Below are 22829 nucleotides of genomic sequence, written 5' to 3'. Positions count from 1 at the left end.
TAATTAAAAAAAAAAAAAGATTCTCGCGCATTTTTAAAAATGTTATTTAAATGTTTTCGATAGGCTAAAATTGAACGCGAACGAATTCCGATGCCCACGATGAACCAATAAAAACTAAACACGTTTTGGAATCATCTCTGAGCCAATAAAACCTCAACACGTGGACGGCCACGACGGTTCGAGCTTATTGGGAAAACTCATTGGACCGAACCGGAAAGGACTATCATTTTTCACGAGGCGATTTGTTCGAAACAATTCCGGTTTCGGCTAAACCGCGGGTTCACCTTTTTTGGGGTCTGTAGCCGACGGCAATAGCACGTGATATCGCCATGCACTATGGGCGGTTTGTGATGAATTCTTTTAATGCAATTAAATTACAAATTTTCTCTCTCTCTCATTTCAAAATTATAATTATACCTATAATATTTTTTTAAAAAATTATCAAACCATATAAAAATTAGTAGAGACTAAATTTTTTATCTGGTAAAGAAAAATGCAATAATTTTTTGAGAATGATTCCGGTTATTGGGGTCGAACAAACCCAATCGGCCAGTGTAGTTGATCAGTTGGTGTAACTATTCTATCCTCTTTAAAATTGATTACAACTTATCAATTCCAATCGACATGTCGGTTATCAACACCAACTTAAGCCTGAAATCGATAAGTACATCGGATGTCATACTATAATATATATTTATATTATTTTTTAAAATTTGCACAAATTACACCTAAACTATTTATGAAAAATTGAATAAATTATACTAATATTGTTATTGACATTGATTTGATATGGAACAAATGTTATTAAAATTTAAATTATGGACACAATAAAAACTGATTGAATTACATAAAATTAAAAAAAGAAAATATGGAAAAGCGTGAAGTTATATTTTTAAAAAATAAAATAGATTCTGTTGTTATAAAAACTCACCCATGTTGGTTGAGCCATTTCAGTCCTCCCAAACTTGAACCACAGCATAGACCTTGTCGGCCCTATATCTCTAAAGCGACCATGGCAGTAAGCAACCGCATAACAGCTATTCTGAACTTCCTAATCTTCCTAAGTTCCATCCCCGTCATAGCCGCCGGAATCTGGCTTGCTTCTAAGCCCGACAACGAGTGTGTCCAGCTTCTCCGGTGGCCGGTTGTGGTTCTCGGTGGCCTCCTCCTCCTCGTCTCTCTCATCGGCTTCGTCGGCGCCTACTGCAACCGCCCTGGTTTCTTGGCTGTCTACCTCTTCTGCATGGCCCTCCTCATCCTCCTCCTTCTCATTCTCCTTGTCATCGCCTTCACCGTCACCCGCCCCGACGGCAGCCATCCCGTCGCCGGTAGCCAGTTCCAGGAGTATCGCCTCGACGGTTACTCCTCATGGCTCCGTAACCACGTCACTAGCTCCGGAAGTTGGCAGAACGTGCGTACGTGTTTGGCTGTTTCCGATGTCTGTCCAAAGCTGGATCGGCAGTTTTCCTCGGCCCACCAGTTTTTCGCGGCGGATATTTCCCCACTTCAGGCAAGTTTTCTTTATTATTATTATTAAAATGAATTACCCTTATTCTTAACCATTATTCTTTAGAATATATTTTGAGAGAAAAATACTACTAAATTAATACTTGGTCTAAAAGAAATATTAACTTTTTAACATTAAAGAATAAAAATAAATAATAACACTATTATGCATGATTTTTGAATGAAAATAAACAAATAAATGTGACTAGCATTTTATTTTTATTTAAAAATATTAAATGACTAGAACACGTTAATCAACCCAATTTAAAGAATTTATAGTTCGAGTTCATTATTTAATAAAAAATAGTTTGAAACTTGAACAATTAGACTGAGCCTAAAAAATAACTAAACCCAACTCGACCCCAATAAAATTGGGATCGAAGGTGTAATCTCCGTTTACAACTAAAATATGATATAAACTATTAACTAATATTTAAGAGTAAAAAAATATATAATTAACTAAATCTTGTAAATTTGTTAAGTAAGGTAAATAAAATAAAATATACTGTCTAATAACTTCAATAAAAATATTAACTATTTATCTATATCTAAGATATACTTCCTAACTAATTATTATAATATATTCTTACGGTAAAAAAATAATAATAGTAATAACCGTATAAAGTTTATAAATATTTTTAAATTAATAAAAACAAAAACATTAGCTAAGTTATTTTTTCCAAAACTGTAATTAATTGAGAGAGATAAATCCGTGAAGAACTGGTTTCACGGAATCTGTGAAGGGGACATGGAAATGGAAACTCCGAGACACAGAAAGAAAAAGGAGTTTGGGATGAAGATGAAGATGGAGATGAAGATGGAGATGAAGAAGGTTCGATCGAATCTCGGAAGTGGAATTAGAAACAGGAACGGAACAATGCTTTTCAAGGAATCTCACCCCATTTAGACACCAAAAGCAAAACATTATTCGAATCACAAAAGCAGAACAACAATCCAAAACCCTAAGGATTTCAGCGAATAAATCCAATAAAACCTAATCCGATTTCATCTCATCCTATCTTCCTCTATATTTCAACAGTCAGGCTGCTGCAAACCGCCGGCGGCGTGCGGATACACTTACGAGACCCCGACGACATGGGTAAACCCGGAAAACCCGACGTCCGACCCGGATTGCTTGATGTGGAGCAACGAGAGGACCCGACTCTGTTACGATTGCAGCGGCTGCAAGGCGGGGCTGCTTGGAAACCTCCGCCAGGAGTGGCGGAAGGCAAACGCCGTTCTCATCGTCGCAGTGGTGGTTCTGATTTTCGTGTATCTCGTCGCCTGTGCCGCCTATAAGAATGCGCAAATCCAGAATATCTCTGTTCGGTATAAACATGGGTGGATTTGAGCTAACCCCACATCCAAACGCTCCCCATTTTCCCTCCAATTCAATGCTCATGTATGTTGTTAGTTCCTGTAACCTTTTAATTAACCACGTGTTAGAACTATGTTTAAATTGGCATATATTTTTAATTTAGTTACCATAAGAGTATTAATTAAAAAAAATACAAATTTAACTCAATTTCACATTGATAGGGAATTCAGATATAAACACATCGTCAAATAGTTGGATTCTCAGAAATTTCACATTCAGAAAAAATGTTACGATTCTCTTATATTTCTCTCGAGTAACTACATGAGTTACAACTAAAACACATACGCACGATCATTTAAAATAAATAAAGACATTATGTTTATAATATTAAGAGAGGCCTAAAAGTTAGAGATTCGTGTGAAAGTAGCTAACTTTTGAAGTGAACCAATAAGAGAAGTCCAATTATTTGGAAGCATCTTATGAATCAAATGATTGATAGGTGTATTATGATACCATCAATCCATCATACTTGTACACAAAGAATGCTAGTACGGTTGTTAATCTTACAAGACTCGTCAGGATCATGCGAGATAAAGAAGATCATTTATTAAATCATCAGGAACTTGGAGGCGGGAGAACCGCCAAAAAAAAAAAAAAATTATTATTACTTTTGTGAAGTTAAAGTTTGTGATAGGCTGTTAATGCTTAATGATTCAGTGTTTTTTTCCCATAAAAAATAATGAGTCGATCAATAATTGTGGTTGATTTGTATTTGCTGAATAATTATCCTTATTTAAAAAAAGAAAAGAAAAAGATTAAAAAGAATGGTAAGAAATGGATCTCATTTACACGAGGGATCCATTACTGGGTAGGTAAATATAGCTAAGTTAAAATGCTAACAAGCTATCTCCAACTAGGATTAAAAATAATCGATTGAAAAAATTAAAATTAAGAGTTTAATTTATTTTTTAATAAATGTTAATTTTTATTTAGTTTTATTTCATATGAAATTTACATTACGTTATTATCATACAAATTAAATATTTTAAAATCTCCAAATTATTTAATTCCAATTTTTTTGGGAATAATTGTTTTTTTATTAAAAAAAAAAATTCAATTTTCTGAAATAAATAAATAACACCTTTAATAGTTCCTTCTATGAATTTTCGTCCATCGACTCTAATAATAATAATTTAAAATCCAAAATAAAAATCTATTTATATTCTCATCTAGTATTCGTTCTCATCAGTTCCGCCCCGTACTCCGACGAACTCTTATTCCTCCTCTCCGTCACCGCCGCCGCCATTTTCGCCGGCAATGGACGGACCTAGGTTCGTAATCGAAGCATCAGAAGCGGAATCCATGGCGAAAAAATCAGGCATCGCAATCCCTCTGCTTCTTCCATCTCTGGTCGAATCGGCGCAGGGCTTAGCCCGGCCGCCGATCTCTAAATTCCACGTCGGCGCCGTCGGACTCGGATCCTCCGGCAGAGTGTTCTTTGGAGTGAATCTTGAATTCCCCGGCCTTCCTCTTCATCACTCTGTTCACGCCGAACAATTTCTCGTCATGAATCTCGCTCTCAACGATGAATCTCGCCTCAATTTCCTTGCCGTCTCTGCCGCGCCATGTGGCCATTGCCGCCAATTTCTTCAAGAAGTTCGCGCCGCTGCCGAGATCGAAATCTTCGTCTCCTCAATCGAATCCTGTTCCAAATCGAACGATTACGTTCCTCTCCCCGAACTTCTCCCCCATCGATTTGGCCCCGACGACCTTCTTGATAAGAGCATTCCGTTGATTCTCGAACCTCGATTTAACGGCCTTTCCCTGCCGGACGAATCCGCCGGAAATCATAATGGCGATTGGGAGAAACTCAAAAGCGTCGCCCTAAACGCTGCGAATGTGTCTCACGCGCCGTACAGTAAATGTCCTTCAGGAGTTGCGGTGATGGACGCCGATGGACGAGTTTACAAAGGACCGTACATGGAATCGGCGGCGTATAATCCGAGTATGGGGCCGGTACAGGCGGCGGTGATAGCGTACGTCTCCGGCGGTGGTGAAGGGTATGAGAAAATCGTCGCCGCCGTGTTGGTGGAGAAGGAGGGCGTGGAGGTGAAGCAAGAACACACAGCAAGGCTGTTACTGCAGGTAATCTCGCCAGTATGTGAATTCAGAGTGGTTCATTGTATCGCCGCCGTGTGATTGGGCGGAAGAAATTATCGGAGGTTCCTCCATTAGAGAAGAAACTGAAGTGTTTGGTGCATGTTAATAAAGACGATTTCGGAATTTCAATGGCTTTTAAAAGCTTCCGCAGAGAAATTAATGGATCATCATTTTTTTTTTTTTTTTTTTTTAATTTGGATCACAATTTCCGAGATGATTTAGGCCGAGATGAATTTGGATCATAAAATTAAATTAAATTAAATTAAAAATTCCTTTGACATCATTTTAATCAACGCTTAATTAAGAATTTAAGATAAAGGGATTATGATAATATGAATCTTAAATCAATTCTTTGTGACCCATATCATCATATTAAAGTTTCTTAAAATTTCTTAAAAGAAAAGACACTCTATAATCATTGTAATCTTGATTCAACCGAGAATTATTTTTCGATTTTATTTTTTAAAATTATGATTAAATATATTTGGGTCACAAAAATTTAGACAAAAATCCTCTTATCTTTTCCGGAGAATTAAATACAATTTTCTCATATAAAATTCAAATTGCCCAAAATAAGAGGTATAGAACCGAGAGAATCAAAATGAAAGAAAAGGTAGAAGAATGAGATGTGGCGGCGGAGTAAATGGTCGGAAGGTGGAGGTTGACGGCGGCGAATTTTGGCTGGTGGGATGGAGAGGTCCAATCCACTATACTTTGCAACTTCTGTGGGGGATCGTTTGTTTATCCACTTCAATTGATTCTACAAAATAAGTGCCTTTCGAAAGCATCATTACTTTTAGGTCTTTTTTTTGAAGGTTCTAAAATATTTCTAGATCAGTGAGTCAAGATTTTCGACCTGTTTGGATAGCTCGAGTTTTAAAAAGTTATGAAAATGAATGGGTTTGAGAGAATAGGTTTGGAATACTATCGTTTCCCTATTAAACGCTAAATTTGATAAACCCAATAGACAAATATGGATTCTAATTCTTAAACCAAACCCGCCAAAATTCAACCCGTAAACCCAAACACCTCTTCATGGCTCGTTTGTTTCAAGGTCCATGAGTGTGAGTTATAAGCATATAAATTATAACTCAAATCCTTTTCAAGACGTCTTTCTAATAAATTAATCGATATGAGAGACTAAATTAAAACAATTAAGGATAACGAAACATTCATTATAAAGGTGTGAAAACTTCTCCCTAATTGATGCGTCTTAAATCCTTTGAAGAGAAGCTTAGAAGAGAAAGCCCAAAAAATACAGTATCTACTAACGATAGACTTAGGTTCTTACACAAAAGGTATGTTCCAGAATGTTAAAAAAATACAGAGATTTTAATCAAAAGCAAGCAAAGCTAATGTACAATGAAACCCAGGGAGTCAATTATGAACAATAACAACAAAATTTACAAGGAAAAACATGAAACTCAAACTCCTTTCCCTTTTAGAACATCAAGAGCCATAAAATAAAGCGCTGTTTGTTTGTTTTTTCTATGATAGGGAGAAAGAAGCGGAGGCAGCGTGCTTGAGAGGCATCTTGATGACACCTCTTCCACCTGCACATTCTGATAAACCTTCTTCATCCAACGAGAAAATATCCTCACTCCCTTTCAATGCTCCGTGCACAAACACCACCACCACCCCAATGGACATAGAAATTATAATGTTTTTAGTTGCATGTGTAAAGAAAAGCAATGCAACGGTGATTAAAGTTAAGACCACCATCACCAATCGATCGTCGACCGTCCTGCCCCGAATTACAAAGGGTTCGTCGTGTAAGAAATATAAGTACAGCCAAGCCAACAATGAGATGATGAAGACCATAAATGAGATGGGTTGCCATAGCAAACTTAGAAAGAGGATGAATAATATGATGAGAATGTAATTGGTCCAGAAGAACTCTGCATTGTTCTTAATTCTGTTGATTAGCTGCTTAGAGGATGCGGGGAAGGTCAGGTCTTGAAGCTGGATCATCTCCATCCATGGCCTTTGCGTGCCGAGGCACGACGCAATGCGCTCTCTTGCACGAGAAGTGGAATGCAGGTTCGATAAAGGGACTGGCTCCGTCGGGATTGTTCCATACGTTGCCATATTCCCTCTTATTTGGCTGTTGCTAGAGAGATGGAAAGGTGGGAAGATGGGAAGAGGAGGTGAGAGAGAAAGAGGGAGAAGGCTGAAGGCGCCATTAAACCATAGCCATATATGGGGGAGAGAGAGAGGTTAAAAAGAACCATTTTTGGCAGAGCCTAAATACTTTGTTCTAAAAACAGAGAATATTATGTGCCACTAATGTTTGAACTGTAAAATCATCAGCCAAAACAGATATGGAAGCTACAGACTGGTATTTTTCCCCCATGGAAACTACTTTTTATGTAAGCCAGACGTTCATATCAAACAACTAAATTAAGAATACGAATAAAATTTGTGTTCTTCTCATCAACCAGAATTTAGCAATACTTTTGTCAAGTGAAACATCAGGAATGAAACCAGAAACTCATAATCTAAACGGGCTATCTAACCCTTATGGGTCATCAATATGGCAGTGCCTCTCAGCCTAGATTTCTTAACCTCTAGGACACAGTAACTAGGATCTGTTTCTTTATAAGTCTAACAATCTCTTGCAGATAGTTTGCAGATAGTGTTAGATCCCACATCGATTAGGAGGAGAACTAAACATTCTTTGAAGGGTGTGGAAACCTCTCCCTAACAAGCGCGTTTTATGAACCTTGAGAGGAAACTCGAAAGAGAAAGTCCAAAGAAAACAATATCTGCTAGCGGTGGGCTTGGGAATAACCCTCGAATATTGTGCTACTCGTGCTTTAAAAGCCTTGTTGAGATATGAAGGATGAACAATCTCTTGCAGGTAGTTTTAGATCCCACGTCGATTGGGGAGAAGAATAAAACAAAGGGTATGGAAACTTCTACTTCGAAAGGGAAAGTCCAAAGAGACTGATAGAAGTTGGCTTGAGGATAATCCTCCAATATTGTGCCGCTCATGCTTTAAGAGCGTTGTTGAGATATGAAGGATGAATGAGATGTTGAGTTTCAACAATGAAAAGCACTAAGATGAATTAGATTACCATACCATGTTTCAAGTATGAACCAGGAGGAGAATGGCGAGTGCTTGAGCTTTCACTTCTAAAACTATGGTTTCATTGAAGGTAGAGCTTACCCAGGGTGATCTTCCCAATACTTCTCCTGCACATTTTAAAAGGATTGAAGAAGGTACAAGGGCATAAAAATGGGAGTATGAAGAACAACAAGAAAGAACAATCCAAAAAAGGCTACCATTAAACCCGCTCTAAACTCCAGATTCCCAAATCGCAATGAACATCCAAGTTCAATGTTCAAAACAAAATTTAGACCTAAACCTAGACTGGGTGACATGGGTGTACGCAGAATGACTTCCAGATTCCCAAATGGCAAGGAACATCAATTCCTTCCTATATAAACAATGGAGTTATCAACTTCCCTTTCATCGATGTCTCAATCGGCTTAATTCACAGTTTCGGCGTCAATTGAATAGAATCAAAATGACACGAAATTGCCACACATGCTAAGTAAAACCATAAATTGCATGAGAAGAAAAATAATTGAACGCGACACTACCAAAATTACCTTGTAGAGTTGATCGGTAATGGCAGCGCCAATATATATTGTACTGTAACCAAAGGCGCAAACGATTTCGGAGGCCTATACGGATCGATCATGTCCCAGAGAATCGTTCTTTCCCACTTGGTGTTAGACATAACCTGCGTGCTTCCTCCATAGATATAGATAGCTCGCCATTCCTCGCAATCGCTACTAGAATGAGAAGAAGAAGAAATCGACTGATATTTCAAGGAAAACAAAATACAGAAATGGTGGTTACTCACTAATTCGTAGCAGAGAAATGGGGAGTGGACAAACAAAACAATGGCCATTTGTTTTTAAGATTCGCAGCGAGGAAGACGAAAATAGAGAAGCCCAATAAGAATGAGAATTGGGTCAGCTTCTCCTTGAATTTTCGGCTTTAAAGTTCGTCTCCTCTACAGCTTCATATGTTCGTCAAATATATATATATATATTGGATTTTTATAAGTTTATGGACGTAATTTAAATTTTTAGGGAACAAAATCGAGCAAATTTAAAAATTTAGCTGCTGGTTGATATTAATTTATCTCTTAGTTTTGAAGCTTGTTGTAGAGAAAATTATAAGCAAATGAACCTATGAAACCACAGAATTCACAGACTAAAGAAATATTAAAGCATCAAAGAGAAAACAGACTTCTTTTGAACAACAGGAATAGAAAACAAAAGTTGGAATACTTATTTTGAACACAAAATTCCTTTCAACCTTAATTGTAAATATAATACACATCATACTTACTTTCCTTAACCAAAAAAAAAAAAAAAAGGAAAAAGAAAAAAGAAGTTTGGCACTCCTATAATGTGGGGGCAAATTTTAGGTAAAACATGAACAGTTAACCTCACAGCTCCAGTAGTAAAGAAACAAACGGACGTTCATCTCAACTTTCAAGCAGCAACATCAGAAGGAAGAGTAGTTTGAATGTTTGAAGGCATGAGAATATTGAAACCATCTGCAGCAGTAGAAACAACCATCCCTGGAATCTGAGCATGCCAATGTAATTCCTTCAAGTCCTTTTGCCCCTGGTGAGTGAGCAGAAGATTTGAGATCATCACATGTGTCGATTTACATAACAGACGCATGCTTATGTTAAAAAGAGTACCAAAAAAAAAAATGGAAGATGCAAAGAGGTACCTGATGAACAAATAGAAGTTGTGGAGGTAAATCTTCAGGTGCATTTACTTGTTCTTTGGTTTTTGCTTTGAACTCAGCTTCTTCTTCCTCATCCTTCTCTAAAGAGAGGTCCCATATTCTGGTTCAAAAATTGTAGCAATTCGAGTTTAGTGACGTGGGAACACAATAATCTTTTCATCAACTTCTCGTTGAGACTTACGTCAATTGGTTGTCGGATGATGACACTGCCAGTGTGGAGGCTTCATGTGGACTCCATTCTATGGACGTGATGGGATGTTTATGGTATTCAAAGTGCGCTACTACAGAATCATCTTCCTGCCAATAACAGAGGAAAGAGAATGACAACTGTTACAGCAACACTTTCTACAGGTACGAAGGACAAGTCATAAACAGGCGGTATAGTGTCGAGACTTAATTGCCTGCAATAATATAGTGATTAGCAAGATATATTGCATAAAGAGTTCCTTATAAATAGAAAGGTTGGGCTCTGTGGAGAGGCAAGTAAATATTGTATAATTCCCTAATCTTTTATATCTCAATATACCTTAGCTATGTGGTTTCTATCGTGTTGTTTGTGGAGGGAACATATGCTTGTAAGGTGTAAACTGCACACGTGCTTATATTTAAGTTTTCTTTGAGTCTAACAGACTTACCTTAAGCAATCGGAGATCACGAATAGAAAATGTTCCATCATCACAGCCAGATGCCAACATGCAGCTAGCGAGCCTAATGGCATAATATAACTGCATAAGCCACATTAAAGAAAAACGAAACAAAGACGGAGAGGTTACCGAACTTATAACTACCTGTTCCAAGAAATAACATTCACATCTGCATTGTGTGCCTTAAAATAGGCGGCAGGAGACTTCCCTGAACGGACATCCCATATTGCAATATTCCCATCCACAGAAGAGGAGGCAAATACATGAGGTTCTGTAGGACTCCACTGCATAAATTCAAATTTAGCAGTTGCCAGAATTAATTTTTTTGAAGGAAATGTGATAGTTCAGAATTACAGTATACCTGCAGATCTTCAACGCTTGCAGAATGTCCAACAAATGGAGCGGCATCGACATTCCATGAAGTGCCAGACGAAGGCTCCCACAAATGAATAAAGTTTTTACAGTCCCCTAGCAAAGATGACAAAATGTATCAATAGAAAACAGCCACCAAAAGTCATCAAGTTTTCTGGTTTCCATGGCAAGAAGGCAAATGCATACCAGATAGAAGCCTTCCGGGAACAAGTGGACTCCAGTCTATAGCATAACCTTCATCCTTGTGCTTAAACTTCATTAATGGAGCCTGATTAAAAACTGAAGATTCTCCCTGGCTAACTTCAGCTTCTGATTCGGCTAAAGTATTGAGATGCGAGCTGAAGTCCCAAATCTGCATACCCAGAAAAAATGTACAGACAAAAAAAACTATATAAAAAGCTAAAGAGAATAGGAAATGCCTAGTTTTAAAAATTATAGGAACTTTTTGTTCACTCCAAAAGCATGGTAATTTTTCATAGAATAAAATGAAATAGAATTGAAACTCTCCCTGCAAAAATAAACAAAATCAAAGGTACATGTAATCGTTCTTGAAGCATTACAAGACACAAGGACAAACTCGAGAATTAGAGAGTATAAATCAAGTCTAACCTGAACGTGGCCACTATCAGACCAAGATGCACATATATGAGAATTTTGCTGCATGGCACGTATACGATTTATGCAACCTTCATGAGCTACCTTACGCAGCTGTAGATGAAAAAAGAGTGAATATAAACACATTAGAATCATAGTAAGATACATAAACAGGTAGCAAAGAAAAAACTGTTAATTTAACATAATACCTGCAAAATTGGTGCCTTAGATCCACCATCCTCCTCATCTTCACTGTCCTCATCATTGTCACTGCTATCACTGTCCATGTCAGCATCATCCGTCTCTGGTTTATTGGGCAATAGTTCACGTCTCTTTCCAGACACATTAGATATCTTAAATATTCCAATGGAATTCCATGAAGCTTTCTCAGCCTGCAAACAAAATACCACAATATCTTGAAATAATGCCTTAAATTGAAAACAACGACGAGCTGGTAAAAGCAATAAAAGCATTGAAAATCTTGTAGTAGAAAGCACAAGTCCCTTTTTTATAAATATTTAGCTTAACCAATTTATTCTCTGAAAAGATCACCAAATATACATCCATTCCCCATTAAAACGTGTACGTCCTCAGAATACCATATTTCAAAATAAGAAAGACACCTCTTGTCCTATTCCGGAAAAGAATTAACAACTCAGACATGATAAAAGGTTCTTCCACTAGTCAAACTCACCTGAGTCCCTGCGACAAGATAAACAGTGTGTGGAAACTCTGTCCTCACCAAGCCTAACGAGTCACGAACAATATCGAAGCTATAAACATAAAAACAATTCAAAATGTAAATTTAAATCCTTAAATAATGAGACCATTAAAGTCCTGGAAAGTAAAAAGAGCCAAATATATAAATAGACTAACTGGAATAGCTATGACTTTCCCAAATATTCAAGAGAAATAATGCTTAAACCATCCCTTAGAGACCAAGCTTTTCTACGATACTTTATGTTTCTCAAGCAGAAATATTAAATTTCGACACATTACACCAAATCCAATCATCAATAGCTCAGTCGCCACAACAGGCTGAAAATCCTAAAAAGTTAACAGTTGGGCAAACGAAATTAACAAATGACAATCTAACTTAACCCTTTGATTTTCCAACGTTGGTTAGAGAAATTCACCAAAATCTACGTTTCCGATTAATCTAGAGCTAAACTTAAATTTCAACCATCATGTTCGAACTCGAACATCAAAGACGACAGGTAAGGAAAGAATTAACAATACCTCAAACAGGGCCAACCAATGTGGAAGGCATGGAGAGAATTGTATGCAGAGGGGTCACATTGAAGTTCCTCTCCTTCGTCCAACTTATCCACCCCCGGTTGCCAGACCTTTGCGGGCATTGACGGTACTGAGGAAGAAGACGCTCCAGCCCCATTCCTCGAACCCTGCGAACGAACGAACAAACGATTTTCAGAGGTTAGAAAACTCCCAAAGCTCATAGGATAGAAGAATCGGAGTTGGAAGAAGGGAAGGGATAGGGGTTTGGAAGAAACTGCACCTTGCTTTTTCTCTTGACTTTCTTGAGGTTTTTGATGCTCCGAACCATTGTTACGTCGGGGTGATCTCTCCGGTAGGAAAGCTGGGGGTAGAAACTCAGTCTAGCAGCGCCCTCTACTCCTAGGGGTTTTGCTCCGGAATCCTTAAAAAGGGTGGCAATCGATTCGGCTCGATTTTGGGTTTAGGTCGAACCGTTTAGGGTTTGTGAAGGAATTTACATCTTTTGAAAAAAAACCGGATCTTTTTCTTTTTTTTAAATCTCGCTACAAAATAGGGACATTCATGAAAATTAATATTCTTATTCTTAAATCTGTAATAATATTTTCATATCTATAAATATTGTGTTAGTTGGTATCAGAGCTAAGTTGGTACAGTTTGATATTATTACTCAAAAAAATGAATGATGGAAGTGCTTCTATGTGTATAGCTATGGAAAAGTTTGTTGGCAATAACTATAGTTATTGGAAGATATGCATGGAAGCTTATCTACAAGGGCAAGATTTGTGGGATTTAATTGAAGGCGATTGACACTGAAATTCCAACAGATACTCCACAAAATGCAGAATTACGCTGACAATGGAAGATAAAATGCGGAAAAGCCTTATTTACCTTGCGAACTTTGATTAGCAAGGAGTATATTGAATCATGTTCTTGATTTAAAGTCACCAAAGCAAGTGTGGGAAACACTTCAAAAGTTGTTCACTAAGAAAAATACCGCTCGATTGCAATTTCTAGAGACTGAACTCGCTATGGTAACTCAAGGTAATTTTTTTGTTGAAGAATATTTTTTTAAAGTGAAAAATATATGTTTTGAAATTTCAAAATTAGGTGCTGAGAGGAGCCAGTGAGTGATGTTGACATTATCTTATTTGTGGATTACGAAAAGATTTTATGCCCTTTATTTCCTCAATACAAGAGTGGGCAAATCAGCCTACAGTTATTGAACTGGAGAATCTTCTTTCCAATCGGGAAGCCTTGATTAAGAAAAGAGTTTTCCATAAAGTCAGAAGATGTGTTCTATGTCAAAGATCAAAGGAGACAGAATTTTCATTCAAAATCTTCATCAAGCAATGAGAATCAATTCAGAAGTGAGGAGTCGTTGAAGAAGTCATTTAAAGCTTTTACAAGTGTGGAAAACCAGACCATTTTAAACGAGATTGTCAGGTGAAAGTGGTGTGTCATCGTTGCGGAAAGCCAGGCCATAATAAGCCAAATTGCCGAGTAAAAATGTAGGAATCAAATGTTGTACATGAAAGTAAAAATTCTTCAAATCCAATTTGGGAATACTGCTTAACCACTGAAGTTCTTGATCAGCCAACAAACGTGACTTCAGTCGTATATCAAGATGATGTCTCTACAGATCAAAATTCTAATTCCACTACTTACGCTTCTGAATTTGATTCTCTCCAAATTCCGCCTCTGGACTCTATTTTTTCTCCAATGCCGATTCTGCTACCCCTAGTGACCCTTGTGTTTATTTCACGGCCTTGGATTTGGGATTTGACGAAAATGAAGATTTCGAGTTAACCTTTGACGATCTTGACGGTCTTTTCCTCCCCTTTGAGGCTGATGATTTCCTCATCTCCGAAGATTTGGATCAAACTACCAATTTGTTAGAATTGTAGGTTGACCAGGAAGCTTCTAGGGGCGCTACTGTTCATGTTTGCAGCTTTGCATGCTCTCCAGGATCCGGGAGCTCTGCGGTTTCATGCAAGCAGTCCCCCAATGAAGGTGAATTTCTAGACTATCAATCTTCTGAATTAAGAACCGCAGATAGAGAGTGTTTTTTGACCCATTCTGGTGGATGGGACTCAAAGAGTCCAATGATTGTAAATTGTCCTTCCCTAGAGCCTGAAACTGCGCTTGCATCTGAACCTGAACCGAATCTTGAACCCGAACCCGAACCATATCCAAAATTGGAAACTGGATGTGAAGCTGAATCGTTTCCTAAGAGTGAAGATAAATTGGTTGAAGAAAAGCATTTGGAGTCTGATAATGGTCAAAGGGAGGTTGAAAGTGAGAATCTAGACGAAGTTCAGAAATGCAATGTCGTGGTAGAGGCTGAGTCGTTGGATAAGAGCATGGATGTGGCTAAAGAGAGAGAAGCTTGCAGTGATGATGCTGATTTATCAGAAAGTCGGGATGTATCGATTGATTTGGGGAATTGTTCTAAGGATGAACGTGATGTTGTGACTGACGAAGGTGACAAATTGGAAAACAGTTTGGTTGGTGAAAGAGAACAAGGTAATGGGATGGATGACAAAAACTCTTAAAATCTTCAGTTCAGTTGGATGACGAGTGTAAGGAAAGCAAGGACCTCAATCAAGAAGTGAAGACCAAGGATTTTGATAAAGAGGTAGAAAAAGAAATGTCAGATGGACAGACAACAAAAGCTACCAAGTCTCAAGAAGAAGATGATTTGGATAAGATTCTTACTTAGATACGAGAGGGGGTCTGCTATATCAAAACCAGCCGACCCTCCTCTTTCCTCACAAGAGGCCAAAGTTGAGAACCCACCTGACCTTGTAACTCCTCCTGATGCATCAGCTGAAAAGGAAGTTGAAGAAGAGAGCACAGAAATGCCTGCCGCTATGAAGAAGAAAAAGCGTAGGCAAAATGAGCTATGAAAGCGAAAAGGAGAAGCGGCTAAAGAACAAACAAGAAGGCAAGCTGTTAACAGGGAAACAAAGTGAAGTTTGAAGTTTTTCGTAAGGCTCTCAGAGTTATTGAGAAATATGCCGGCTCTCGAAGTTATTGAGAAATAAGCTTGCACTAAGGGAAACGGTAAGAATTTAGTGCAACTTATTTCTAGTTTGAATTAGTTAGAGAATATATGATATTCATAATCATTTAATATTTGAAAAATATATTAGTTAGGGAATATATTTCATAGGTTCGTAATCAGTTAGATTTGATTAGTAGTATATTTTATTTTATTTTCAAGATTTAATTAGTTTATATTTTTCCTATTTATAAGTATTTGTTGGTACATTGTACAATATCAATGAAAATTGAACCTTCGATCCCAATTCTATTTCTCATTCTTAAATATATATTCTTTCGTTGAAGTGGTAGATATTGCATCAAATACAACACATATAACCAAAACACAAGATACAACTAGTTTATCAACAACAGCCCAATTAATCAAAATATGAAATACAAACATTGAATCAAACTTTAGAGAGCAGAGATTATCTCTTGAATCGTCATTAAACAGTTAATCAAATCTGTAAAAGTTCTACAAGAAGATATCCGGGTTAATGAAGGTTTCACTACAAGAATCAGTCTCCTGAAATAACATATTTACCTGGATGAGCTCTAATCAAATCAGTTTTGAGAGGATGAACATTGAGCCGTTCAAGAATCAGCTTCTAACCTACCAATTCATTTTTTACTCGAACCTGTTTTTTCTCTCCAACCATCAACAATCCAATGGAATGGTTTTTGGTGCTGATCTTCCGGGATGTTCTCTGTAACTATGCCAGTGGTATCCACCATAAACGTTGAGGGTATTTCCATTATTTCACTATCACTGCATTTTTCTATTCCATCATTTTCCAGTTGACCCAAATCTTTTTCTGCTTCATCACTCTCCATTTGCCCCAAATCTTTCTTCCTTGCACTTGCAAACATGTAGGCTGCAAGGTAAGAAATACACATCAGTTGCAGCAGTAAATGTTGAAAACACATGTCTGAGTTAAAAATCAACTAAATGCTGTCATGTGGCAGCAGTAAATGTTCCTCCTACTGAAATTCTAGAAAAACTTTTCATTGAAGATATGAAAAGAGTTAGGGATCAAAGAATACGAAAATAAAGTTACAAAGGATAAAAGCATTCCAATTTAGAAAATATCTTGTAAATAAAACCATCAAAAAAGTTGTAGATAACACCAAAGAGGCTTTGAAATGAGCTGACTCGAAGCGATCGAACCAATAACAATGTCTGTGTTCAAAATCCTCTGAATTCTTTTGAAAATACTTTGTATAACTAATACTTTGACACATGTATCATGAAGTGGCTATATATATGCTCTTGCCTCTATTGCATAAAATACGCGAGGTTATTTACTCTGTCTCAAAAATTCTAATTGGATATGGAATATTCTTCATAGAGCTCAGGAAGTGATTTCAAAAGATTTTCCATAGACAGGAAATGCACCATACTGATCAATATCCAGAGATTTACAACGTGTTACCGCGTTGAAAATGAAACTGGAAGCATAACTTCTAAAGGAAGTGACAACAAAAAAAAATTCATTATGTCAAGGAAGGAATCAGAGCAAGGAGATTGAGATGTTTTAAAATCCCTGCAGTACCCTTGGATTAAGAATCCAGACTCAAGACTTGTAACTTTTGCCTGGCTCATCCGGAAATGAAAATTGAATAGCTGATCTTGGTTATCGCCTCATCAATAAGCTAGTTCTCGACTAACTCGAGCCAATGGACAACATGAGAAAGGCATCATCTAAGGTTGTACCTTGCTTAAATGAGAATATGGAGAGACTATATCTTCCTCTTTCTCTCCTCTTGAAGCAAGGTTCCTCAAACATTAATTTGAAAATTCAAAAGAACTTGTAAGACGTGAATTGAACATATCACAATCTAAAAGAAAAACGGCTTTCATGAATCATTAATTGGTTATGTATCTGATTTGAGATGTTCTATAAATAGAAATGAAAATATTTCTCAAAATCGAATGGAGGAATCACGACTTTGAACAAGCATTCCTACGCCCTTTGATTCAGGTATCTTCGGGGTGGAATATCACAAATTTAATTTTCAAGCTTACCATACTCGAAAATCCTAATGCATGTCCCTCCCTCATAAACAGCGAATGACCCCATATCTTAGAAGAAATCCCTGTGTGTAGCTAAGAGTCAAACTCTAACAAGTAAAGTTCAATAATATAAGTGGAGCATAGAGAAGGTGCAGAACCTGGAAGAACTAAGAAATAACTTAGACCAATTTCATACTAGCTAACTTCTATCAGTCTATGCATATGCAACGACGCTACGGTGGCTATAGTATCACGCCATGGTAGATTATCGACACATTTTCTCAGCAATCTTCTCTTTTGAATTAAAACATAAAGATCAGGGAATAACAACTTCAATAGGACTGCTTGTACATATACATTTCCCTCAATAAAAGAAAGCGTCCACTTTACCTAATGTGGCTGGAACATGGAGTGTTAATTAATACTATTGACAACAATCTTGCCGAAAAAGAAGCATTTAGACAGAACAAACAAGGATATTCCGCCAAGAAACCGCGGCAATAGCAATTAGCAACATATTTCATAACCACACAAAGAAATTCAACTCAGTCATTACATCAAACACCTTGCGTGCCAGAACTAAAACATTGAACACACAGTTTTTTTCCATCACAAACTCCATTTCACATCTCTCAGAATCATTTCAAGTTCGAAGATCTGGGGAGGTTAACAATCAACATTGGGATTAAAAAAAAGACGCCCCATCACGAACGCGAGTAAAACGAAAATGCAGAAGGCGGAGATTATAGAATAAACCTGAAAGGGCGAAATTGGAGATCAGTAGAACGCGCCAGACGACCTTGAAGCGTCTGGGTAGCTGATCATTGGGAGGCAAAGACGGCGGTGAAGATAGAGATGACAGTGATGCTCGTGGGTCTGCCATTGAAAGTGGCGAAATTGGGTAGCTTGGCGATGGCAGCTTTGACTCGGTCTTCGTGTGCGCGCCAAGCAACGCCCCCTTGTACTAAAATCCCAATTTTCAGACTATGCTGCCGCCCTTTTATATTCTTTAAATTATACCAAAATGGTGATAAGTTGGGGAATAAAATAAAATAATAAAAACTATATTCAAATTAAATTTAAAATGTATTTATTTTCCTAAAATATATATATATATATTTTAAATTAAATTTATATTTATTTATTTATGTTTATGCTTTTAATTTTCGTACCAACATGTATATATCTCATATTATTATTTTTACTTTAAAAAGACAAATTATTTTGTAAATTCTGTCGGCATCTTTTTGTCTTGGACAAGGGACCACTGACAATTATTTGTTATTAAAAAATAAATAAATAGAAAAAAGGACGTTAAGGTATTTGACGAAGGCATGAATTATTTTTCATTGTATTTGAAGTACAAGGATGCCTTTCCCAACAACAAACAGCAATAATCTCACTTCCATGAGTGATTAACAAAAAATAAAATAAAAAATAAATCGATATGGTTCTTTGTGTACTTCCCAATTACACGTCGATTATGAAAAAACTTTCATACACTTATAAACAGAGTTTCGTTCCATCTCAGACCATTTAATCATTTCAATGATATATACTAACCACGTGCGCATTCATTTCTAGTGAGAACTGTAATGGTTCATATTATTAAGTAAGTTTATTCCCCAAATACCATCATTGCATCTTCTCTAGGAATATAAGTTCACGACTCGCATCCCTTCTACCTCCACACGACATTGCTTATCAAGCCTTCACCCATTGCAAAAAATTCCTCATTGTTGCCTCCTGTAGAAGTATGGGTCGTGTCTCAGTCTTAGCGTAGTTGATTGTCCTTTTGAACTAGGTACTAATCATTGTCTTGGTAAACTATTGTCTCACCAACTAGCTGATCAAACGTGAGTCCCTCTTTAGATGAATCTTCCTTTTGTGATTAAGAGACAAAAGAGAACAAAGGACAGACATTAGCTTTTAGAGATTAGTTTTCATCCAGGTAAACAACTCAAGACAGATAAAGTGACACATGGTCAGTAACAAAGTTGCTCGTCAAATCCATCTCTAATTAAGTTTAAATTACAGTTTTAACCCTCAATTTCAAAGATTATGTTGGTTCAGTCCACATATTTCAAAAAATATATAATAAATCATTAAACTCTCATTTTTTTTATATAATTTAATGACTAAATAGTCATAAATTTAAAAGTAAAGTAAATATATATATATATATAAATAACTAAAAATAAAGAGAGAGAGAGAGATGAGAGATGAGAGGACCATTAGGGGCAGAGGGCGGAATTTGGTGATATGGAGACGACTTTACATAACCGGAACAACAAAAGCTGTTTTTCCAGCTCTGTGTATCATCGCCATCGTCTCAATTATTGTTTTCTTACCCTTTTCCCTTTCTATCCTTCCACTCTATTTTATTTACACTTTTGCCACTCTTTTTATTTTAATTTATTTATTATCAAAACCCATTAAAATATTCCTCCCACGATTAAAATATAATTTTATTTAAGTCTAAGTAGTAGTAATATAGGTTAATTTGGACGAAATTTTCTGATTAAATGAAACTAATTAATACAAATACATAATTTCCTCAACGTTTTCATTCCAATTATTTGAAAACTTTCCATTCCCAAAATGCATGAGCATTTAACTATAAGGGCATAAACTAGGACAAAAAAAAAAAAAAAAAAAAAAAAAAAAAAAAAAAAAAAAAAAAAAAAAAAAAAAAAAAAAAAAAACATATAATAAGTTAAAAATAAAAAATAAAATTCAACCATGAAGAAGCCCATAAGATAGAGTCATGAGCAAAATGGCAGCTTCTCTTTCATCCTGCGGGAAAACTCGTTGGTAAGTTGAAGCAATCTCGTTCAATCGCCTCCCCATTTTCACATCTTCAACACAAAGCTTCCTTCTACCTCCACCCCCAGCGGCGGTGGTGGCGGTGGTGGCGGCGACCACTTCTTTGTGTTTTCTCTTCATTGTCGCCGCTGGTTTTATTATTGCCTTGTTTGTTTTCAAAACTACCGCCGTCGGGTTTCCGCCGTTCGCCGCTTCCGCCATTGCTCGTCTTGCTTTTCTCTGCCGGATTCCGCAGGCGTTACATAATGACTGCACCAGTTGGTATTATATTATATAACTCCAAATTTTACAAACCCTAGAAATTCATTCAATTTTGCAACCCAACAAATATATATATATATATATATATATATATAATGAATTTACCTTGGGACCTCTTGGGCCGCTTCTCCAAAGGGGAGTTTTTGTGGTGTTGCAATCGGAACAGGTTCTGATAATTGCGCCACCGCCGTCGTTTAACGCGTTTCGTTTGTTGGTCTGATCAGACGGGGATGGTGACGGTGACGGTGACATCGGGTTGAGATCTTGGAAATTCCGGTGGGCATCGATCGTCTTGGCGAGCGTCTCGGTTTGGTTATAATTTATAACCAACCTGATCTTGGAAGACGAAGAAGAGGAAGAAGACGACCACTTGACCGAATCGTTATGGTTATGATCATTGCTTGAAGTTTCACTCTTCCAAATTGTAAAGCTTAGGCCAGTTTCCACTTCTTGATTGCTTTCATGAACTTGATCATTCTCACAGCCCATAAACCCACCATCCTCCTATGAACAATAAAATCAAAACAAAAACAATTAAAGGGTTTCTTCCAATTTGTAGGGATGTTGGAAATTTCAAAACCCTTTTCGATTATCAATTCAAATATACGAAGAATTTTAAATCACGGGTCATGAAAGTCATAACAAACACACTCTTATTGATAGTCGCCCTAGTGCGATGAGTAGGGTGAGTATCATGTCATACCTGGTGATGGAACCCTAACGAGTGAGGATGATCAGGGTTGGAACGATGGAGATCGGGAAAAAGCGGGAAAGAAAGCGGAGAGGAGGGAGAAGAGTCGAGCGGTGTGGTAGGGAAGAAGAGATGACGATCGGAGGAGGAGGAAGGGTAGCGAATAAGATTGTCGTGATTGGAAGGAAACGAGTCTCGATAAGGCGGAGCCATGGCGGATAAGAGAAGAGAAAACCCAAAGGAGGAGATGCAATGGTGAAGGGAGTTAAAAAGGGAGGGAAGGGAAGGGAAGCTGGGCCTAGGGTTAATAAATGAGACATTCACGTGCCTTTCAAGACAAAGCAAAGAACAAAACTTAAGAAGACAAGAGCCAGAAATTTGAATGAGTGGCATTCTGTTACACAGACCCCAATTCAAAATTTTGAATTTCTCCATTTTTTTTATTTTTTTTTAATCTTCTATTTGATTTATTTTTTATATTTTAAATAAGGTTAAAATTTGAATTAAACTCGATAAGCTTATTTAGTTAAATACGTTCTAGTTGTTGTGATGAACAGTCCTGGTCTCGAGAGAGATATTATAGTAAGATAAGAGGTATTCGTACACGAAAAATATAAAATATATATATATATATATATATATTATATGATAAGCATGGGAGAGGAATAGTTGAGAGCGTGACAGGAATGTTTTGACATTTTATTTGCAGTGGATGAAAGAACATTAGGGATTTAAGGGAAATAGCATTTAATGCTGCCAGAGAGAAGGGGCCAATTCAACGCCATTTCCATACCCATTCCTTTTATTTATTTATTTATTTATAAATTTTAAAACTTTAATAATATTTTTAAATATTTTTATTTTTTTTTTAGAGTTTAAGAGTGTTATTAAAAAATTTAAAAATTGAAGATAGGGCACATTTTTATTAATTCAAACAGTTCTGTTGGATTCTTACGGAGGATTCTATTTTTCAGTACAATGTTATGGGAAAATATCTTTTTTGGTCTAAGAAAACTACAATTTTACCTATTTGATTTTTGAGTTAAAAATTTATTTATTTATTTTTATTTTTTCGTTTTTTTTATTCATAAATTTCAAGATTTTTCTTTTTGAGTTTTAAGTTTTTTTTTTTTTTTTTTTCATTTGTGTTAATTTTCTATTAAATCATTTGAAATAATTAAATTAAATTAGTTTTGAAATTAATTATAAAATTTCACATCATAATTTCTTAATAATTAATTAACTGAAAACTAATTAAAAAATTTAAAAATTCTAAACTCAAAATAAAAATAAAAACATTTTTAAATTTAAGTTCGATCTAAACTAAACTTCAAACTCATTGTGTAAATATATATATATATATATATAGTTTTTTTTTTTTTTTT

General features: G+C 36.5%; 7 protein-coding genes across 14 annotated transcripts in view; 3 read left to right on the top strand and 4 right to left on the bottom strand.

The window, feature by feature from the left end:
• The first annotated feature begins 926 nt into the window (after window positions 1–926).
• On the top strand, window positions 927–2942 carry LOC111472286 (tetraspanin-2-like). Of its 2 annotated transcripts, none has more exons than XM_023117947.1 (2): window positions 927–1510; window positions 2225–2637. In XM_023117947.1, exons 1-2 carry the CDS (start codon window positions 1013–1015, stop codon window positions 2411–2413), a joined length of 687 nt encoding a protein of 228 aa, XP_022973715.1. In that variant the 5' UTR covers window positions 927–1012; the 3' UTR covers window positions 2414–2637. The 2 variants fall into 2 exon arrangements, with proteins under 2 accessions (XP_022973715.1, XP_022973706.1); XM_023117938.1 differs by having other exon boundaries at window positions 932–1510; window positions 2546–2942.
• Window positions 2943–4030: 1088 nt separating this feature from the next.
• LOC111470573 (cytidine deaminase 1-like) lies at window positions 4031–5168 on the top strand. Its single transcript, XM_023116113.1, has one exon. It carries the CDS (start codon window positions 4142–4144, stop codon window positions 5021–5023), a length of 882 nt encoding a protein of 293 aa, XP_022971881.1. The 5' UTR covers window positions 4031–4141; the 3' UTR covers window positions 5024–5168.
• Window positions 5169–6230: 1062 nt separating this feature from the next.
• LOC111471903 (PRA1 family protein F2-like) lies at window positions 6231–8973 on the bottom strand. 5 transcript variants are annotated; one of them, XM_023117592.1, is made up of 3 exons: window positions 8743–8863; window positions 8600–8711; window positions 6231–6728 (listed from the first exon to the last, which is right to left on the bottom strand). In XM_023117592.1, the coding sequence occupies exons 1-3, from the start codon at window positions 8768–8770 to the stop codon at window positions 6473–6475; spliced, it is 396 nt and encodes a 131-aa protein (XP_022973360.1). In that variant the 5' UTR covers window positions 8771–8863; the 3' UTR covers window positions 6231–6472. The 5 variants fall into 5 exon arrangements, 4 of the variants coding, with proteins under 4 accessions (XP_022973360.1, XP_022973351.1, XP_022973355.1 ...); XM_023117583.1 differs by lacking the exon at window positions 8743–8863 and adding an exon at window positions 8270–8424 and having other exon boundaries at window positions 6231–8179; window positions 8600–8685; XR_002715293.1 differs by lacking the exon at window positions 8743–8863 and adding an exon at window positions 8067–8179 and having other exon boundaries at window positions 6620–6728; window positions 8600–8724.
• A 319-nt stretch (window positions 8974–9292) lies between these two features.
• Window positions 9293–22829, bottom strand: part of LOC111466881 (glutamate-rich WD repeat-containing protein 1) — a 21924-nt gene continuing 8387 nt past the window's right edge. Inside the window, exons 3-14 of the mRNA XM_023111560.1 lie at window positions 12888–13006; window positions 12611–12774; window positions 12066–12144; window positions 11581–11763; window positions 11387–11485; window positions 10964–11129; window positions 10767–10873; window positions 10550–10689; window positions 10397–10469; window positions 9943–10058; window positions 9744–9861; window positions 9293–9631 (exon numbers count right to left, since the gene is read on the bottom strand). Of these exons, the coding sequence (XP_022967328.1) occupies window positions 9497–9631; window positions 9744–9861; window positions 9943–10058; window positions 10397–10469; window positions 10550–10689; window positions 10767–10873; window positions 10964–11129; window positions 11387–11485; window positions 11581–11763; window positions 12066–12144; window positions 12611–12774; window positions 12888–12935 (1428 nt within the window). The 5' untranslated portion in view covers window positions 12936–13006 and the 3' untranslated portion in view covers window positions 9293–9496. The remainder of the gene's footprint in view (window positions 9632–9743; window positions 9862–9942; window positions 10059–10396; window positions 10470–10549; window positions 10690–10766; window positions 10874–10963; window positions 11130–11386; window positions 11486–11580; window positions 11764–12065; window positions 12145–12610; window positions 12775–12887; window positions 13007–22829) is intronic.
• On the top strand, window positions 13636–15513 carry LOC111496965 (clumping factor B-like). The gene is made up of 4 exons (XM_023147559.1): window positions 13636–13648; window positions 14573–15111; window positions 15174–15256; window positions 15327–15513. The coding sequence occupies exons 1-4, from the start codon at window positions 13636–13638 to the stop codon at window positions 15511–15513; spliced, it is 822 nt and encodes a 273-aa protein (XP_023003327.1).
• LOC111467730 lies at window positions 15969–18649 on the bottom strand. 2 transcript variants are annotated; one of them, XM_023112767.1, is made up of 3 exons: window positions 18423–18649; window positions 17679–17749; window positions 15969–16527 (listed from the first exon to the last, which is right to left on the bottom strand). In XM_023112767.1, the coding sequence occupies exons 1-3, from the start codon at window positions 18547–18549 to the stop codon at window positions 16432–16434; spliced, it is 294 nt and encodes a 97-aa protein (XP_022968535.1). In that variant the 5' UTR covers window positions 18550–18649; the 3' UTR covers window positions 15969–16431. The 2 variants fall into 2 exon arrangements, with proteins under 2 accessions (XP_022968535.1, XP_022968528.1); XM_023112760.1 differs by lacking the exon at window positions 17679–17749.
• LOC111467247 (GATA transcription factor 21-like) lies at window positions 20210–21719 on the bottom strand. Of its 2 annotated transcripts, none has more exons than XM_023112103.1 (3): window positions 21457–21719; window positions 20859–21257; window positions 20210–20741 (listed from the first exon to the last, which is right to left on the bottom strand). In XM_023112103.1, exons 1-3 carry the CDS (start codon window positions 21655–21657, stop codon window positions 20403–20405), a joined length of 939 nt encoding a protein of 312 aa, XP_022967871.1. In that variant the 5' UTR covers window positions 21658–21719; the 3' UTR covers window positions 20210–20402. The 2 variants fall into 2 exon arrangements, with proteins under 2 accessions (XP_022967871.1, XP_022967879.1); XM_023112111.1 differs by having other exon boundaries at window positions 20859–21233; window positions 21457–21718.

Source organism: Cucurbita maxima, unplaced genomic scaffold (genome assembly GCF_002738345.1).
Source record: "Cucurbita maxima cultivar Rimu unplaced genomic scaffold, Cmax_1.0 Cma_Scf00002, whole genome shotgun sequence".
In the NCBI taxonomy this organism is placed as follows: Eukaryota; Viridiplantae; Streptophyta; class Magnoliopsida; order Cucurbitales; family Cucurbitaceae; genus Cucurbita; species Cucurbita maxima.
The sequence above is the reverse complement of the archived record's forward strand: the minus strand, read 5'-3'. Positions and strand labels throughout refer to the sequence as shown.

Bases quoted from the DNA above. Each gene is read 5' to 3' on its own strand.
- LOC111472286 (XM_023117938.1), top strand. From the start codon at position 1,013: ATGGCAGTAAGCAACCGCATAACAGCTATTCTGAACTTCCTAATCTTC. The intron at 1,511-2,545 runs GCAAGTTTTCTT...ATATTTCAACAG, and splicing joins CGGATATTTCCCCACTTCAG to TCAGGCTGCTGCAAACCGCC.
- LOC111496965 (XM_023147559.1), top strand. The intron at 15,112-15,173 runs GTTGGTGAAAGA...TCTTCAGTTCAG, and splicing joins ACAAATTGGAAAACAGTTTG to TTGGATGACGAGTGTAAGGA. The intron at 15,257-15,326 runs GTCAGATGGACA...ATTCTTACTTAG, and splicing joins AAAGAGGTAGAAAAAGAAAT to ATACGAGAGGGGGTCTGCTA.
- LOC111467730 (XM_023112760.1), bottom strand. From the start codon at position 18,549: ATGGCAGACCCACGAGCATCACTGTCATCTCTATCTTCACCGCCGTCT. The intron at 16,528-18,422 runs GTTTATTCTATA...CTTACCTTGCAG, and splicing joins CTCCAATTTCGCCCTTTCAG to CCTACATGTTTGCAAGTGCA.
- LOC111467247 (XM_023112103.1), bottom strand. From the start codon at position 21,657: ATGGCTCCGCCTTATCGAGACTCGTTTCCTTCCAATCACGACAATCTT. The intron at 21,258-21,456 runs GTATGACATGAT...TATTGTTCATAG, and splicing joins CGTTAGGGTTCCATCACCAG to GAGGATGGTGGGTTTATGGG. The intron at 20,742-20,858 runs GTAAATTCATTA...CAACTGGTGCAG, and splicing joins GCGGCCCAAGAGGTCCCAAG to TCATTATGTAACGCCTGCGG.
- LOC111471903 (XM_023117580.1), bottom strand. From the start codon at position 7,072: ATGGCAACGTATGGAACAATCCCGACGGAGCCAGTCCCTTTATCGAAC.
- LOC111470573 (XM_023116113.1), top strand. From the start codon at position 4,142: ATGGACGGACCTAGGTTCGTAATCGAAGCATCAGAAGCGGAATCCATG.